Raw genomic sequence first — 18,719 nt, forward strand, 5'->3', positions numbered from 1 at the left:
GCATGGCTGGCTTCAGCAGCTGAAAATCACAGATGCCACTAACTGACTTGAAGTATTACTTGTGGCAGAAGAGCAGGACTGCTCAGTTTGCCCGCCAAAACACTGGAACTTCCGAAGATGTGCATTGCTACTAGAAAGCTTTGATAAGACACTGCCCACTGCCACACTATCCTGGCTTCCCAGGATAATGGGTATGAGTGGCCCTCCTCCCCATTTGTTGAAGTAACAGACTATTGCCATGTTGTACGTCTTGATGGAAATCACAGCCTTGAGGAGACTGTACTGAAAGGCCTGCATCACTAGAAGGATCACCCTCATCTCCAAGATACTGATATAAAGATTGGCCTCAGTTACAGACCACTTACCTTGGACCATCTTCCCTTCAAAATTCCCCCCATCCCACCCCAGACGGAAGACCTCCATGGTCACAGTGGCTATTGGGGGGGTGGAAAAGTGAAAGATCAGCCCCAGGAGACAGAAGGGAGGTCAACCACCACAGAATGTGATGGCTGCATACTGTGGTGAGTCAGTGGAAAGCAAAGACGTTGATGTAACACTAACCACTGAACAGAAAAGGTCTACTGCAGTACTCTCATGCAGCATCTTGCCTGTAGAGCCAGTGTAAATCGATGCAGCCACTGACTCCAATAGTCAAACAATTAACATTGCTAGGGGATTGGAAGAAGAGGAAAGGACTTCAGAAGCTTGATGATAGACAGAATCATTAAGTCCAGAAGTTTGGTTATTTATGATTTTGTGAGCAGGTGGCATCCTATGAATTCTTCAGCTAGTTTGTGTCAGCTGGCTTTTCTTCAAATTTACTGCAAAAGTGTTCAGAGAACTGGTGCAAGAAGTCCCTGCTTTGGATTAGTATATTGCTGGGGAGTGGTTAACAACCAGTCATCTAAATAGAGGAACACCCAGAACCCTTGCAGTCTTAGTTAAGCTGCTACCAGTGCCATGCACTTGTTGAACATCCTGGGGGCTGGTAGTCAGATCAAAGGGTAGTGCTCTGAAATGGAAGTGATTTACCTCCAGCCAAAAGCAGAGAAACCTTCTGGACTGATTCACTATTTTTACATGGCAGTAAGTATCCTGAAGGTCTGTCAAGCACATCCAGTTGTCCTGCTTCAGAAGAGGTAGAATGGACTCCTCCATGACCATCTGGAGCTTTGTCTGTTTTACAAACTGAATTAGGTCACTGAGGTCCAGACTGGGCCCGAGGTCCCTGGTCTCCTTCAGAACAAAAAAGAATCTTGAATACGCTCTGAATCCTTGCTGGTCTGGTGGGACCTCCTTGACTACTCATTTTTCTAGTAGCTTGGATATTTCTTCTGCTGTCAAGCTCCTCTGACTGGGTAGAATGTTGGAAATTCTCTTTTTTGCTTGTTGGGGGGGGGGGGTGGAAGCAAAGGGAATAACGTTGCCTCTGGTGATTACCTTCTGCACCCAAGAATCTTAAATGATGGCTAAGTGATGCAGAGACGAGCATCCCTCAACTACCTCCACAGTGTGGCAGCTGAGCAACCATTCAGGAGTGCTGGAAGGGCTTCTAAGTAAAGGGACCTCAAAACCCTCGATTCAACAGTTGCCTCTGCTCCCTGGGTAATGTCCATTAAATTTATTCCTCCATCTGCCACAGTGGTCTCTGTAACCAGAAGTGTCCTGGGCAAAAATATGGGACACATGAAGCCAGAGTTTCTTTCCACCTTTGCGGTTCCAAAAAAAAGTTGTTTGGCGGGGTGGAAAAACATATAGCTATGGCAGACAGAGTCTTGGCCTCTTGCTCACTTCTTGCAAGCATCTCTTTACTTAGTCCAAAAAGAGTTAATTCAAAGGGTACATTGATAAAGAATGTCTTACAGATCTCCACAAAATCACAGACAAGTAGAAATACCTGTGCCTGCTGCACTCGGAGTGCCATCTGCCAAATTGGAAAGAAGGCTAATGGACACATTAGACATGGACTGTAGGATAGATAGTTGCAATTCCAGAGTTTTCTATATGTCCACAGGCAAATTACCCAAGAAGGATTTGTAAAGTTCTTTAGTCAAATCCCACCAAAATATAGACGTGTCAGATAGTTTAGCATGCATATAGCAAGTGTCACTTAAACATAAGTCTTCTTTACAAATCTATCCAGCACTTTGTACTCCCTGTTAGGAATATGGACAGAGGTGCTCTTCTCAGAATGCTCCTTCTTCATTGTTGCCGCTACAACCATAGCATCAATTAGGAATCCTTGCTCCAATGAGATCCATTTCTATGGGAAACAAAGATTTTAGCAGTTTTCCTGGGGATCGGCTCCACCATATCAGGCCTGCTGCATGACCAAATCAATGAGTTCATCAATGGGAAGGACCATCCAGGCAGTAGATGACCAGCCCAAAAAGCCTCAAGATATATTAACTCCTCTTGGGAGGAAGGGGGGGGGTTGCATTACCACTCTCCCTTTGTTTCGTCAATCTGGGGATCTCAATAAAGGAAGCATCTTCCAGGGAAGAACTTGAGGACTCCTCCCCTTCCCTGAAGTCAGTATCTTCAGTGAGTGAGTGACTCCTTCTTTTCTAGACGTGGAGCAGCCGAAGCTGAAATCAGTATTGAAAACAACCTCCTAAAAGACCTGAAGGCCACAAGGCAGGGAAATCTCTGGCCCTCACTGGACTCCAAAGTTAACACTGGAGCCAAGCTTTCTAAGGTTGAAGGACCCAGAAAATGAAATGGCTCTAATAACTTTAGAGTCAAACTCACCCCCCATACCTCAGTCCAGAGAATTCCCATTCTCTGGAGCAGGCTCCCCATCCATGTGAAGCAGAGGTCAATCAAAATCAAAACCACATTGCAAAGTATGCTTTCCAACTTGTTCAGCTGCATGCAATAAATCCTGCATTTCTTTGTTATCTGCACGTTCATAATTTACCAACATTTTCTGTTTAAGCAGTGTCATAACATATTGCTGATATTTGAGCATATGAAACTAGCAGTTTAAGGCCCTTATAGCCAAGGTAGCAGATGTGTAAATCTTTTTTTCCCCATCTATCAAGTACCCTAGAATCTCTGTCAGAGGGGGTAGGGTTTTTTTGCAGTGGAAGCCTTAACCCCTTTGGGACCCTGTGAAATAGTTTCTGGGTCTGCAGCAGGGTTTTTGAAAAGGAATTTATGAGAGTCAGGAACCCTGTAGTATCGGTCAGGCTTAACAGGAGCTGGAGGTAAGGAGTCAGGGGGCAGACTAGACTCTGAAAATACATCATCTACAATGTCTAACACAGGTGGAATAGCTAGAGGCCTGTGTTGAGGTAGTAGAAGGAAATCCCTGACACTCTTCTTAGATTCTGAAAAATCTTGGCTCTCCCAGTGGAAATGCTCCCTCATGGTATGCAAGGTTTCCCCAAAGGAATAGTCCTCAGGAGGAGAAGCTGTAGGTATCACAAGGGATAAGAAACGAAGAGTAATGCTACTCAATGCCAGAAGTCTAAACCTCAAGATGCACGCACTCGAAACTCTCCTTAGCATGGAGAACATCGATATCTGTGCAGTAACAGAAACCTGGTTCAGGGCTCCCGAGAGCACCCCAGCACTACCAGGTTATACATCATACCACGCATTTCTGCCCCAAAACTTGGACCGAACCACAAAAGGAGGGGGAGTATCGATATTCATCAAAGATACCCACACCTCCAGGTTGGTGGCAAAGCACGAAGCATCAGAGACTATCCATGTGCAACTAACAGTGGGTAAAACTGCCTTCCAGTTTATAGCCTGCTACAGACCACCCTCCCAAACCCAGGAACCCCACTCGGCCTTCCTGAGAACACTGGAAAATATGAAGGTCTCTCCAAACACCATTATATTGGGCGACTTCAACTACCCAAACATAGACTGGGAGCATTACTCTAGCTCCAACACCCTAGCCCAAAGGTTCCTAGAATTTATAAACTCAAATGCTATGGAACAACTTGTTACCACTCCCACAAGAGGGGAGAACATACTGGACCTGATCATCACCAACATGGGGACTCTATGCTCCAGACCAGAAGTGTATGCTGCACTGGTCAGTTCAGACCATAAACTAATCTGACTGGATATTCACATCCCGACCCCACCCCCTGCCCAGAAAACCACAGTGAAAAACTTCTCTAAAGCAAATTTCACACTCCTCAAAACCGAGGTGGAATCCTTCAAAGCCCCGGCCTGTGGAAAATACGCCCAGACCACAGCATCCTTTATAAACGCATTCTATGAACACCTTCAGGAATGCATGGATCATGCGATCCCAAATAAAACCAAGACCCAATCCTCCAAAGGCAGACGTCCTGTCTGGTCGACCCCAGCCATAAACAAACTATACAATAGAAGGAGGAAGCTACTAAATGATAGAGCAAAATCCCAAAAAGGGAAGGCATCACTGATCAGTATTAGCAAAAAACTACGGGCACTCATAAAATTGTCTAAGGCCAGCTTCGAGAGAAAAATTGCACAGGACACTAAGGATAATCACAAGGCTTTCTTTAGTTATGTTAGGAACCTGAGTGGTAATTCCCAGATATGCTCAGAATTAGTCCAAAATGACAAAAAATACACTGAACCCACACAGACATTGCCAATATCCTAGCTGACAGGTTCAGCGCAAACCCCCCCCACCACCAAAAGGGCAAATATCTATCCCAGCAGAGTGCTGCCCCCTTGACATCTCAGATGCTCAGGTAAGAGCCGCCCTCTCCAAAGCAAAAAACACAGCATCAATGGGACCAGACCGGTGTCCCGGGCTGCGACCTACATGAACTCCAAGAAGAGCTAAACCCAAACATAAAACTACTGTTCAATCTCAGCCTTACTACAGGATATGTGCCCAAAGAGTGGCATACAGCAACAGTTGTCCCTCTCCATAAAAGTGATGCCTCACCGGATCCTGGAAACTATCACCCCATAAGCATGACTAGCTTGGCCTGCAAAGCTATGGAAAGGATCATCATGGACCTCATAAATAAAGATATTGGGAACCTACAGACACCGGATCCTACCCAGTTCGGCTTTGTTAAGGGCAGATCCTGCCTCTTAAACCTGGATGATTTCTTTGAAACAGTCACCAAGGTGATTGACGAGGGGAAGGTGGTCCACACAGCCTACCTGGACCTCGCAAAAGCCTTCGATACAATGCCCCACTCGGGCATTATAGAGAAGCTCACCAGCTTAAATATAAACCCCTATGTCACTAGATGGATTGCAAACTGGCTCAAGGACAGAACCCACATGGTTAGAATTGCTGGAGCCATGTCAGACTCCAAACCAGTTACAAGTGGTGTCCCACAAGGCCCAGTCCTGGGACCTCTCTTGTTCGGTATATATTTCTCGGAGGTACAGGCCAACACGGAAGGACTGTGGCTGACCAAGTTTGCAGATGACTGCAAACTGGGCGCCATAATCGACTCTCCAGCCGACACAAGCATCCTCCAAAAGGGCCTCATAGAAACAGACAACTGGTGCCAGAGCCATGGCCTCAAACTAAATGCCAAAAAGTGTATAGTCATCCCCTTTGGCAAAAACAAAGTGCCCACAAATTACCACATAGGTGGTAATCCATTAACTACAGAAGAAGTAATTAGGGACCTGGGGACCCAAGTTGATAGCAATCTCTCATTTGACAACCACGTGGCCAAAGTGGTTAGAAAAACATTTTATATAGCCCACCTAATCATGAAGGGATTCACATCTAGATCACGGGAGGTCATCGTGCCTCTTTACTCATCCCTCATCAGGCCCATAATTAAGTACAATGCCCCTTTTGGGATGTACCTTACCAGACACCTGCAGCAACTGGAAAGACCCCAAAAGTACCTCACCAAGAGGATCAAAGGACTCAAACAGATGCCATATGCTGCCCGGTTAAAGAAACTCCAGCTCTACTCAGTGGCATACCGCCTGTTCAGAGGCGATCTGTGCCTGACATATAAAGCCATGTCCAACCCGGAATTAATGGACATGCTGCACCTCAGAAAATCCAAATCCCATCCAACTACGCTCGAGAGACTTGAATCTCAGCACTGAAATAAATAGGACATGCTGGAGGGACAGATTCATAACCCAGAGGCTCCCTTCACTCTGGAATAAAATCCCAGTCCAGGTTAGGCAGAGTCCCTCATTGACTCTCTTCAAGAGGAATCTTGATGAGTGGATGGGAGATCGTAGGTTTACCCCGGGTATCACTTCTGTGTCACTGTTAGACAGAGGCACAGTATACTAACCTCGAAAAAGGGCATAGCAAAATAAATTTAAAATGGGTGGCGAAAGCCAAACACATTCTGGCTAGGCTTATAAATGCCCTAGGGCAGATAGCCTAGTATGAACCTATGAACCTATAATAGATTCTTCAGCATCAGAATCCTCATAGGGGGGAAGAGAATATTGCTGATCAGAAGAGGAATCAGAGGAAATGGAAACCTGATCTGAAGATTTATAGTCTGTCTCTTGCCTAGGCCTCTTATCAGGAGGGGGATGGGAACCCCTGATCAAGATAATTAAGTCTTCGGCCATTTTGAACATCTGTTTTTTGGGCATGGAGGCCTGTCCATGTGGCTGGACAACTTGTTTCTTTGCTTTTAAAGGTGCTTTGGTCTTTGCCTTTGAAGCTGAAGTCGGTTTAATGTATAATTGTTTGGGTCTGAATACACCCTCAGATGCCGATGCCTGCTCAGCGGCTCCGGACCCATCTGAGGGAATAGTCTCCGAGGTTCCAATACCTTGAGTTTCCAGTGGCCTGACCGACTCCACGTGGGAGTCGCTAGTGGCCTGTGACTCTAAACCAGCGGGCATCAGGGGCTGCGAAAGCGCCTCACTGAGAACCAGCAAACTGGCGACTGGCTTAGGAGAAGCTTCGTTGTCGGTTTTGGACCTCGGTTGCCTGTCTTTCTTTTTCTTTGTGCTTTTTGTGAACTCCGGTAGTCAGATGGCTATCCGACAACATTGTATAATTAAATCTGCGTCCAAAATAGCTTAGTGCAAAATCATACCGACGCTTAATAGTGCGTTGGTTAAATCTAGCACAAAACCGACAACTTGAAACGTCGTGGTCAGGGCCTAGGCAAGGAATACAGTAAGAATGAAAGTCCTTATAAGGTATTTGCTTCCCACAAGAAATACAATTATTAACTTTTTCTGACATCGGTCTGGAGCAAGAAAAAAGTTTCCCCAACAGGGTACTTAGCTTTTAATGAAGACTTCGGATCTGAAACTCGAACACAAAAATCTCAGGAGTCGGCCAACCAGAACTTGCGAACTGCTTCTGCTTTGGGCACCGCGCGGCAAGAAAGACTGAAGAAAATGGCATCGGCTGCATCTTTTATACCCCTGACAACCTGACATTAGGGAAGGGGTGACAGCAACCGACGCAGGACCCAAGACTTTGAAATTCAGGCCAACTGAGGGCAACCTGCCAGCAGGATTACCCAAATGTAATGACTGTAACAGTGAAACACGAAGAACATCAACAAGTAGAAAGTGACTGTAAAAGGTACAAAAATCCAGTTAAAATAAAAAATATTAGTGAAACAAGGTGGGGGGGGGGCATCCAACCCCCCCCTCCCAAGAGCAGTCAATATTCCTTGAGGCTTTTTGGTAGGAAGTTTTATTTTGTCTGTTTTTTTTCATATAGGTTGGGGAGAAAAGGTTGGAAGAAAACTTCCACAAGAAATATTTTAGCTAAGAAAGAATCTAGAAAAGGAAAGGATTTGCTAAATATAGAACCTGGAAGAATTATCTCTTAGAAAAAGGTTTTAAGACATGACAAAAATTAGCACACATCTGAAATCAGCACGGAGCCTGTCAGATCACATCTTGACCATACAAGTGGCAAATGTGATCTGAGGTATTGCAGGGACAGGAGGAAATTATGTGTAAGGGCAAGTCTGAGCCCTTATTCCAAGAACTTTGAAAACGACACCGAGGTCGGATCTCATGATATCCGATATCATGTACATTGAGTGGGACAGAAAAGGCAACTTCGGATCTGAAGGGGGAAAAGGCTAATTTACGTTACAGTCTACGGACACAAAGTGCGCTGTGGGAAGAAGGAATAGTGGCTAAAAATAGAATCAAGTTAAAATGGCTGCTATCACAGAAAATTTGTGTACACACTACAGTAAAATTAACTAGAAAATAATAGTAATCCCTTAAAGTGATGCAGGGGCAAAAGTACTGCACATCACCAAAACCCTATTATTTTTAAAGTTTCTAACCATTGTTCTTTAAAATAGAAAAGGTTATCAAGCAGAATACAATGCACCCTGAAAGTATTTGGGGCTATATCATATGGCACAATAACGTTACAGTGGTAATCTCCTGAAGATACAAGAAGTAGACATGATTTCCCAGATTTTGTCATTTTTTGTAGGAGCACTGGAGAAGCAGTGATATGGAAGGAGAAAACAAAGAATCAACTTATCCCCAGAAAAGATATACAAAACTGAAAGATGTCTAAAAAGATAGCCACTGAAAAGATGTGAAGGCATGTGCACCGTGGATTTTTGTAAACTGCCCTTTACTGCCTAAAGGGCTATTAAAACACAAAAGTGAAAAATTGCTACTTAGTGGCTAGTATATACTGTCAGTTTGGAGATTTGATGTTCAGTTGGCATAAAAATACTAGTTACTGTTGCTACCTTATAGCTCTAAAGGTCTGAAGTCATCCTATCCTCCAGCGCTCTGAATATAATGCATCTACAGTTTTCTTTCAACCTCACAAAAACATGCTGTTCTGCTTGAATAGAGCACTGAAAATATCCATTGGCTTTGCCATACCCAAGCAACAGGTGTTTGGGATATTCCAGTTTCTCATCCAAATTGCATCCTGGCTTGCATCAAAGTGTCTTCTTGAAAGGCACTGGTGCACTTCAACCCTGACCAGGATTAAATGCTCAGTGATAACACGTGGGCAGGATGGTACTCAAAAAAACAAACCAAAAAAAAAATATAAGACACTGACATTTCTAAAAACAAAATAAAGCAGTGTGACAGAATATCATATTTTATCAGATTATCTTATTTTGATATCTATTTTTTATATCTATTAAGGCCTTTAAAAGGCACAACTGAGATGATGGAAGTGGTACTGGAAAGTCAACAGCATGAATAGTCGGCATTAAAGCATGTATAATACAACAGCATGACTACACTGAGCAACAGCAGTCATTTCACCCCTAAAGAGGACCTGAATCACAGTGTAAATCTTCAAAAACATAAGCAGGCAAGATAAATGGTCATATTTTGTCATTAAAGACAATTATTATACAAACAGATCATATGACCTTATCAGTGACCCATTTTGCACATTCAGATGGTTACGCCAGCTATGGTCATGATATCTTTGAGAAAACAGAAAGAGTTACAGAAAGGGCAACCTCATTAGTAGTCTCTAGGACAGGACTAGTAGATGATGATATGAAATGTTGAGGGAGACAAGCACTGGGTGCCACTATCAATACTGCAGAAAAATACGGGGGCACAGACAGATAAAATACACATGACAGTGCCTGAACGATTACACCACAGGACAAAACTGCACTATATGACACACACAATGCCATTACAAAGCTTGGCTGCAATCCAGAAATTATATCACATTACCAGGTAATGTGATGCACTTACAATTACAAGAACAACACATTAAAACTTTTTGCACTTACATGCATAATCCGCTATCTGTGGCTTGGCATGAGAAAGCTTACTTAGTAGAGATGATTTGCCTGCATTTGGGAACCTGAAAGGTGAAAACGGTTAGTTCAAGCCTAAGAAAACTCAGTATCTGTGTGCAACAAATTATACAGAATACACGTAACATTTGCAAGTTTTCTTAATATTTACAGAATAATCACTTTCAGATCATGAAAGAATATGACTAAAGAAAATGCAAACAACATTCAGAAAATATTAAAAATGGCATGTAATAATTTTCATGGCCCAGCCAATAAGTTAAAGGACCACTATGGGCAAATAATGAAGAAAACATATATTTTTTATCTTGCCATGATTTACTACACCTCCCAAAGCTGCCTGCAGCAAAATAAAGTACTCATTCCTAATTTTATTTTGTTTTTACTCTTGTCTGCCCTCATGGGGGCATACATCATGATTCCATTGGAAAGCTAAATCTGTCCCATAATGCACAGACTGAGAACAAATAGCCCTACCATTTTTGTCAGACTAGACTTCCATTCACTTAGAATGAAACACCTGAAAAAAACTGCCAGGTTTGAGAGTCTGCAGCTCATGCATCATTGACTGGTATGAGCTGAGTTTTACAAATGTTGTTTCTACTGATGTACTACACATTCTCTGAAAGAAACTTGCAAAAGTGTCAACAAATTACTGAGATAAAAAAGACTTTTCACAAGGAGCAGTTTTGCAAGTTTCAGTTCCTGGCCAGGTTACTCTTCCCATCTCCCCTCCTTCAGTGGGCTACGGTCTCACATTTCCAGCTTTACTAGATTCAACTATTTAGTCAGCTTTGCATGACAATAGACATAAAAAAAAAAATCACAGCCTGATGTGCCACTAAATCTGTTCCCTTGTATGCCTCTATGCCTCTTCATTTCTGAACAGCATTTCCCAGGAATAAAAAAAAAAAAAAAAAAAAAAGCAAACGCATCAGTCTAGAGTTTAGGCCAGTCTATCCATGTAAAATGTGCACAGTAAAATATTCAACATATAATGCATTTTGGCTGCTGACATGGTTATCTTTACATAGTTATTCTCTTATAGTATAACCTGAACTTATGGCATTTAATGATAAATTTTGCAACAGTTCTCAGTTTTGTTAACAATGACCTCCTAAGCCTCTGATGTGACCTAGTACTTTTTCGTACTATTGCTTTATCTAGTTTGTCTTAGTTGTATACCTGTAGCATGTCTCTCATCCTCTCAGCAACAGACTCCTGGAGAAAACTTCCAAAGCAGATAACTTGTATTGAAAGAGTAGCAGCAGCTGTAGCAGTGAAACTACACTCCAAAACAATGCACTCAAACATAGTACTGACAAACACAGGGGAATGTATGTATATGTCTGAATCAAGCAGTGATGAAATTGCTAGGGACTTCACTGAGCACAATTTTACTCTTAATCTCTCCATTTCATAATCCAGAACATTCGTACCACACTTACAAAGGCACACCTCCACCTTCCACAAACAACTACCCACACCCACACAACATACCCATCAAATTTAAGGCTTTTCCCACCTCTCTGCAAAACACTGCTATAATGGCTTTGGCAAACAAATGAAAATGATTGATGGATGTTGGTTCAAGACTCCCATCTATATCTCTCAACAGTACAGATTTTTGCAGAAAGTCCAGATTTTTTGTCTGTTTTTCATAAAATTGCAGTTTTCTGTCAAATCACTGGCAAATCATTGAACACTGAAGTCAGAAAGTTGACAGGCATTTGATTTTCAGACTTCATATCCTTGAGAAAATTCACTCTATTGCAAAACCTGTTTATCAACTTTCTAAGTTTGTAAGTGCAATATTTATAAATTGTCCCATTTTTGGGCCTTTGTCCCCTATTATTTATGGCCTTGTCCAGATTTCTTGTTCTATAATGTTGAGAGCTATGCTGCCATCCCTTCCTACTGTAGCCAGTCCACTGCACTTGCACAAGTGTCCCCCTCAACAGGGCAGCAAGCAGTATCAGTGCAGATTTGCTTTATAGTTCTTTTATACCCCCCCCACACACACACACACACAGTAAATCTTGTTGTCCATGTTATTTATTCTTTTGCTTGGTTTTGTTTCTCTTACTTGTAATGTTACTTTTACTCATTTTTTCTCCTGCCTCCCATATCTACCCTAATTATTACTTATAACAAATACTTTTTCTCACTCTTTCTTCTCTTCCCCTCCTCCTCTTTATCCACTGTTTGAACTTTTCCACTCTGACATTTGCTTTATGGGTAAATAATGAACTGTCACCCTTTCTAAGTTTGTAAGTGCAGTATTTATAAATTGTCCCATTTATGGGCCTTTGTCTCCTATTATTTATGGCCTTGGCCAGATTTCTTGTTCTATAATGTTGAGAGTTATGCTGCCATCCCTTCCTACTGGAGCCAGTCCACTGCACTTGCACAAATGTCCCCCTCAGCAGGGCAGCAAGCAGGTATCAGTGCAGATTTGCTTTATAGTTCTTTTATACCACACACCCACACCCACACCCACACACACACACACACACACACACACACACACACAGTAAATCTTGTTGTCCATGTTATTTCTTCTTTTCCTTGGTTTTGTTTCTCTTACTTGTAATGTTACTTTTACTCATTTTTTCTCATGCCTCCCATATCTACCCTAATTATTACTTCTAACAAATACTTTTTCTCACTCTTTCTTCTCTTCCCCTCCTCCTCTTTATCCACTATTTGAACTTTTCCACTCTGACATTTGCTTTATGGGTAAATAATGAACTGTCACCCTTATGTCAGCACATTTCAATGCTACATAATATTGTATTTAGTCTAATAATAGGTTCATAGGTAGGTACTAGGCTATTGGCCTACGGGCCTAAGTAAGCCTAGCGAACAAGTTTCCCTGGCTTATGCCACCCAAGAAAGTTATTTTCCTGTGCCACTGTCGAGCAGAGCCACAGAAGTGATTCCCGGGGTATATTTTCCTATCTCCCATACACTCAAAGATTTTTCTTGAAAAGTGCTAATGAGGAACTTTGCTTGACACAGATGGGTAGCTTATTCCAGAGTATGGGAAGTCTCTGGGACAGGAATCTATCTCTCCAGCATGTCCTGTTTATTGTGGTGACAAGGTTTAGGTCCCTACAGTGTGTAGCTCAGAGGGATTGGGATTTCTTTAGGTGTAGCATGTCCAACAGCTCTGGGTTTGACATAGCTTTATATGTTAGGCAGGTGTAAAAAGCCTTGGCGAGGTCAAGATAGGCTCTGTGAACCACCTTAGCCTCAACTGCCTCAGAGAAGTTGATTAGGTTCAGGATGCATGATCTGCCTTTCACAAACCCGAACTGGGTGGAGTCCAGAGTTTGGAGGTTACCAATGTCTTTGTTTATGAGTTCCATGATGATATCTGACAGGGCTTAGTGGTAAATCACTTTGGCTATGGTGTGCAGAGTCCTGGGTTCGAGCCTTGCAGAGGCTGTTTATTTTTTTTATATCATAGCCTCACCTCAGGCTTTGTGCCTGCTGAATGGCGCACAGCGACGGTTATCCCATTCAACAAGGGGGGAGCCACCATGGACCCCAGGAACTACCGCCCCATTAGCCTGATGAGCCCGGTCTGGAAGGCCATGGAACGTATCATCATGGAACTTATAAACAAAGACATTGGTAAACTCTGGACTCCACCCAGTTCAGGTTTGTAAAAGGCAGATCATGTCTCCTAAACCTAACAGACTTCTTTGAAGCAGTCACCAAAGCCATAGACAAGGGTAAGGTGGTTCACACAGCCTATCTAGATCTTGCCAAGGCTTTCGACACCATCCTCCACTCTGGAATTATAGCTAAACTCACTAAACTAGGTATAAAACCCTACGTCACAAGATGGTTTGCCAAATGATTCACTGACAGAACCCACACTGTAAAAGTTGCAGACTCCAAATCTGATATTAAACCAGTGACAAGTAGAGTATCACAGGGTTCAGTCCTGGGACGTCTCCTGTTTGGTATCTACTTCTATGAAGTACAGGCTAACACAGAAGGTCTTTGGCTAACGAAGTTTGCAGATGACTGCAAACTACAATCCTACAAAAGGGCCTCACTGAGACAGATGCCTGGCAAGCCATGGCCTCAAGCTCAATGCCAAAAAGTGCAGTGTCATCCCCTTTGGTAAAAACTCTGTACCCATGAACTACAACATAGGCGGTAGTATTATTTTTTTTGGTATAGTGATTGATTTTCTTAGTATATTTTATTTTTTATTTATTTTCCATTTGTTTACCAGGTTAGTCCGACTGGACACAAGATGACCATTTTCAGCAGAGGCTGGGGGAGAAAAGCTCCAGATACATAGTAAACAATTATAAAAAATAATAAAAATAAATTATACAAACATAGCTATTTTGTACCAAGAGCATAGAAAATATAAAAGTAGTAAAATCAGAGTTTTACAATTGATGCAGCATACACAGTGGTTAGAATATTGAGAAACAATTAAACAAGATAATATACAACAAATATACAACTGCTTGAACATAAATTCAAAAAGAAGTTTCCATAGACAAACAGGGTCATAAACTAGAAATCATAACTATATTGATATGATTTATATTGCATTTATGGTGTTTTAATGATGGTATGTGTGTATTATTGTACGTGTCCATACGGGCACAAATATTTGTATTAATCTATGTATTTACAGTATATTGACAAAGTACTGGGTCACATCAGAGGCTTGGGAGGTCATTATTAAGAAATGAGAACTGTTGTAAAGCTTGGCATTGAATACCATAAATTCAGGTTATGCTATAAGAGAACTATGCAAAGATAACCATGTCAGCAGCCAGAACGCATTATAAAACTGAATGTTTTACTGTGCACATTAAGAAATGGATAGATTGGCCCAAACTCTGGACTGATGTGTGTGCCTTTTTTTTTTTTATTCCTGGGGAAATGCTATTCAGAAGTGAAGAGACATATAAGGGAACAGTTTTAGTGGCACACCAGGCTGTGATTTTTTTTTTATGTCTATTGTCACGCAAAGCTGACCAAATAGTTGAATCTACCCAAGCCTGAAATGTGAGACTGTAGCCCACTGAAGGAGGGGAGATGGGAGGAGTAACTTGGCCAGGAATTGAAACTTGCAAAACTGCTCCTTGTGAAAAGGCACATACCAGTCAATGACACATGAGCTGCAAACTCTCAGACTTGGCAATTTTTTTCAGGTGGTCCATTCTAAGTGAATGGAAGTCTAGTCTGACAACAAATGGTATGGCTATTTGTTCTCACAGTCTGTGCATTGAGACAGATTTAGCTTTATAGGTTCATAGGTAGGTACTAGGCTATCGGCCCTAGCCTACACGCCTAGCCAAAAAATGTACCCTGGCTTTCGCCACCCAAGAAAATTATTTTCCTGTGCCCCTGTCGAGCAGAGCCACAGAAGTTATCCCCGGGGTGAATTTCCCATTTCCCATCCAATCATCAAGATTTTTCTTGAAGAGTGCTAATGAGGAGCTCTGTTTGACAGATAGGTAAGTCTGTTCCAGAGTATGGGAAGTCTCTGGGACGGGAATCTACCCCTCCAGCATGTTCCAAAGAAATCACAATGTCCGGAATGAGCACTTATTTTACTGCAGGCAGCTTTAGGAAGTGCAGTAAATCATGGCAAGATAAAAAAATATGTGTTTTTTCATTGTTTGCCCATAGTGGTCCTTTAAATAAGCAAATTGATTTAGCTTTTCAATTTCAGTTTTTTTTTTCATGTACAGTACAAACCATTCAGGCTTACTGTCCTGTCAAATAGCACAGGTGTGTCAGGTACTTAGTAGGTTATGACATATTCAAGTAGCAGGTTCTTTCTGACATAGTTAGTACAGAGGACTAAAGCTCTGAGCTGTTAATGAGCTGCCTCCTGTGCCCAGGGTACAGGGCTTTATTCCTTCCATATTCAATTGCCTAATGTGCTTCTCAGTAAAGCATTATATAACTCGCTGGTCACCACCACAAAGGAACAACTGTCCTGTTGGCTTACCCAGTCAATCAATAAATAAATAAATAATAAAAAATGATTAGGCACACAGTCCTTGGTAGATGTCAGTCCCTGGAAAACAGATTTTGTTCCACAGTAGTTAGATACCCCTGCATAAACAGTGACCTGTATCACTCAATGACTACTAGGGTGTGTCCAGGGAGTATATTAGTCCAAGATCTCCATACTGCCTTCTTTTCCACTGAACAACTGCTCCTATCAAGTTAGGGAGTAAGCAAATCTCCAACCAAGGTATCACCCCCTCCCCCCCACCCAGTGCAAGCTACTATCAACTTGTATGCAGTTCCATACACCTTTATAAGCCTAGCCTCTCCCATTCAGATTAATTATGCTTTGAGTACACAGATATCCACTGCATTGAGACTCTTTATTTATTTACATATGCAGGCTTTGATAGCCAGGATGTCCACCAAGTTTGAGGCCTACTTTCACTAAAGACCCAGCAGAGGACAGCTCCATATATAAAACCGTTACAGCAACTCCAACAATACAGTTCAGAGCAGGTAAATGGCAACATACTAAATACACAGGTACATGATTTGCCAATGTACATATGTAGTATATACCCTAACTCGGAACATTAAATCATCCACCAATGGCACAGAAAGGCACTAAAAACATAAAAACACATACAAAGTAGTATTGGTGGCAAGCAGAACATTCAGATCAGGCAACATAGATACAAAAAAGAAGTAAAGAGCTATTTAAGGCATCAACAATGTATGCTTCTAAACACCTGAAATATCCTATTGGCAAAGGAGATGTGAAAAAATGGGAGATTAAGGGATACACCAACAGCTCAAAGTATTCTCTAAGTATCATAATGTCAAGCAAGGTGAGGCAAAATGTGAGGATTAAGGGTTCTCACTTTCCTTTATCTGTCGTTTGTTTATATTTGCAAGTAATCTGCTCAGTAGAATAAGACATGACTTCTCTGTTAAATAAAAACAAACTGTTTTAATGTCTGTTACTAGATAGAAGACCGTGCCACAAATGTCCAACTTAAGCTTCTACAGAGACAGACTTAAACAGGATCTGGCACTTCTAATCTGTTTTATGTCTGAACACCTTGATATCAAGAATTTATAGTGGGCATACCCAGTTCTATGTAATGAAGTAGTGAGGACAGCATATGCTAGAAAAATTTAAATGCATATCTGCAGAAGGTAATGAAGTTTTTGCTAAGAAGACAACCACTCGGTAAAATACAGGGATAAAGCCTTAACAACTACTCAGGCAACCAGGGTTCAAGAAGTATCTTGGGGAACTAGCAAGTAAGTAAGTTGGAGGGGGGGGCAGTGCCCATCACAGGGAAGAGGTTGATGGTTGCTCTACTGGCTGTATCTGTATCTCAGGTGGTGTACAGTGACACCAAAAGCAGTGGCCAATTGAGTGGGAAGTGCCCTGTGGCTACCCAAACTGGTAACAGCAACTTATCTTAACTTTTCACATGTAAAGGAGCATGCATATGTGGACGTGGTGGGAGCACAGGCATCCCTTAAAGATGCAGGCAGGCACATCACCACTACTGGGTGGGATTAGATTGTATAAATACAAAATGCTTACTGAATAACCTCAGATGCCCATGCAGGTGGGAGTTCCCACACTAGACCCCCCCCCCCACGTAGATTTGCTAGCTGAGTCCCTGTCATCATGGAACTAGGGATGATCTGCTACTGGAGATGCTTGATGGTTATAGGTTAAGAGGCAAAAACATACAGGAAAAAAATTCTTAAAGATAAAAGTAATTATTATATATCATTTAACTTACAACAGGGGTCTGCATGCATTATCAATGATCAGAACAGGACTTTAGGAATAGTTTGTAAAGTAGGAGAAAGGCAAAGAGTCTCATATTTGAGGAGGAGTTGAAAAAGTACCAGCAACAGTTACTTGTAGCAATTAATGGCATGCTTTGTGCATGCAGTGTAATTAGTAGTTATGCTGTTTGAAGTGTCAAGATTATGACCCCTGTGGATGGTTTTATTTTTAGGAGGCAGGGGGTGCACCCCCCTCACAATGCCCAGGGCAGACTTAACAAGATCCTTCAGGAGTTATGGGAGTCATCCACAAAAACAAATACACACATGAGTTATACTATATTGCTATAAGTAATTGATGCCAAAAGTACCTAGAGCAGAAGAAAGTGTCAAGAAGCTGACATTTCTTAACCGTATGGGACATGTGCTCCTCTTAAGAAAGGGCTGGGTCTAGCACAGCACTTAGGGATTTTTAATAACCATGGAATGACTTTACTATCAGTAGTCTTAAATTACAAGAAAGGGCAAGTTCATGCTCAGGTAAGTCCCTTTTTTCCACTTAGTCCACTATTTTTACACTTAGAAGTAAGTACGACTCCTGCAGTCACCTATAACCACAATTTATAAGGGATATCAATGTGAATCTTATCCTTCTCAGAAGAAACTAGTCTTCCCTTATTACTACATGTGCAATATGGTCAAGATTTTCAATGGCTCTGCAGCATTAAGCTTAATATAAACCTAAGAATCTCTCTAGTGCAAGGAAGCTACCATGAAACTTCTTTGGGGCCTAGGAGTAGACCATGGTAGTCTTGCCATCTGTGTATTGTACAACTGTGAGATTGCTACAGTCTGGGTAAAAAGTTTGCATAAAAGCTGAAAAATACTGGCCCAAAGACTGAACCTTCATTACCCTTACATTCAAAAGATACCTCATCCCCCCATTTAAATCTGAATGCCATGTCACTTTGATGGTTTTTGAGCCAGCTGATGGAGACATCAGAGTTCTAAATAAAGAGCTTACAAATCAATTCTATATAGTCAATGTTGCCAATATGTTTAGACAAATCTAAAAACAATCCCAGCCCCATCAGATTGCTGTTTAATTTGTCCCTTATGTGGTAAAGACAGTTAACAGGGAGTACTAACAGAAAACCCCATTATTAATGAAATGCGGGGAAGCAACCAAGGTGGGGGGGTTGATTTAATACTGTTTGTAAATTACTGATATCCCCTGGG

The 18,719-nt window shown here is 41.9% G+C and overlaps 1 protein-coding gene across 1 annotated transcript in view; it reads right to left on the reverse strand.

Moving 5' to 3' along the window:
- The window catches only part of GTPBP10 (GTP binding protein 10), a 904,437-nt gene that overhangs the window by 598,127 nt on the left and 287,591 nt on the right, over positions 1-18,719 (reverse strand). Inside the window, exon 5 of the mRNA XM_044067527.1 lies at positions 9,678-9,751. Coding sequence (XP_043923462.1) covers positions 9,678-9,751 — 74 coding nt within the window. The remainder of the gene's footprint in view (positions 1-9,677; positions 9,752-18,719) is intronic.

This window comes from Protopterus annectens, chromosome 3.part1 (genome assembly GCF_019279795.1).
Source record: "Protopterus annectens isolate FY-2018-M chromosome 3.part1, PAN1.0, whole genome shotgun sequence".
In the NCBI taxonomy this organism is placed as follows: Eukaryota; Metazoa; Chordata; order Ceratodontiformes; family Protopteridae; genus Protopterus; species Protopterus annectens.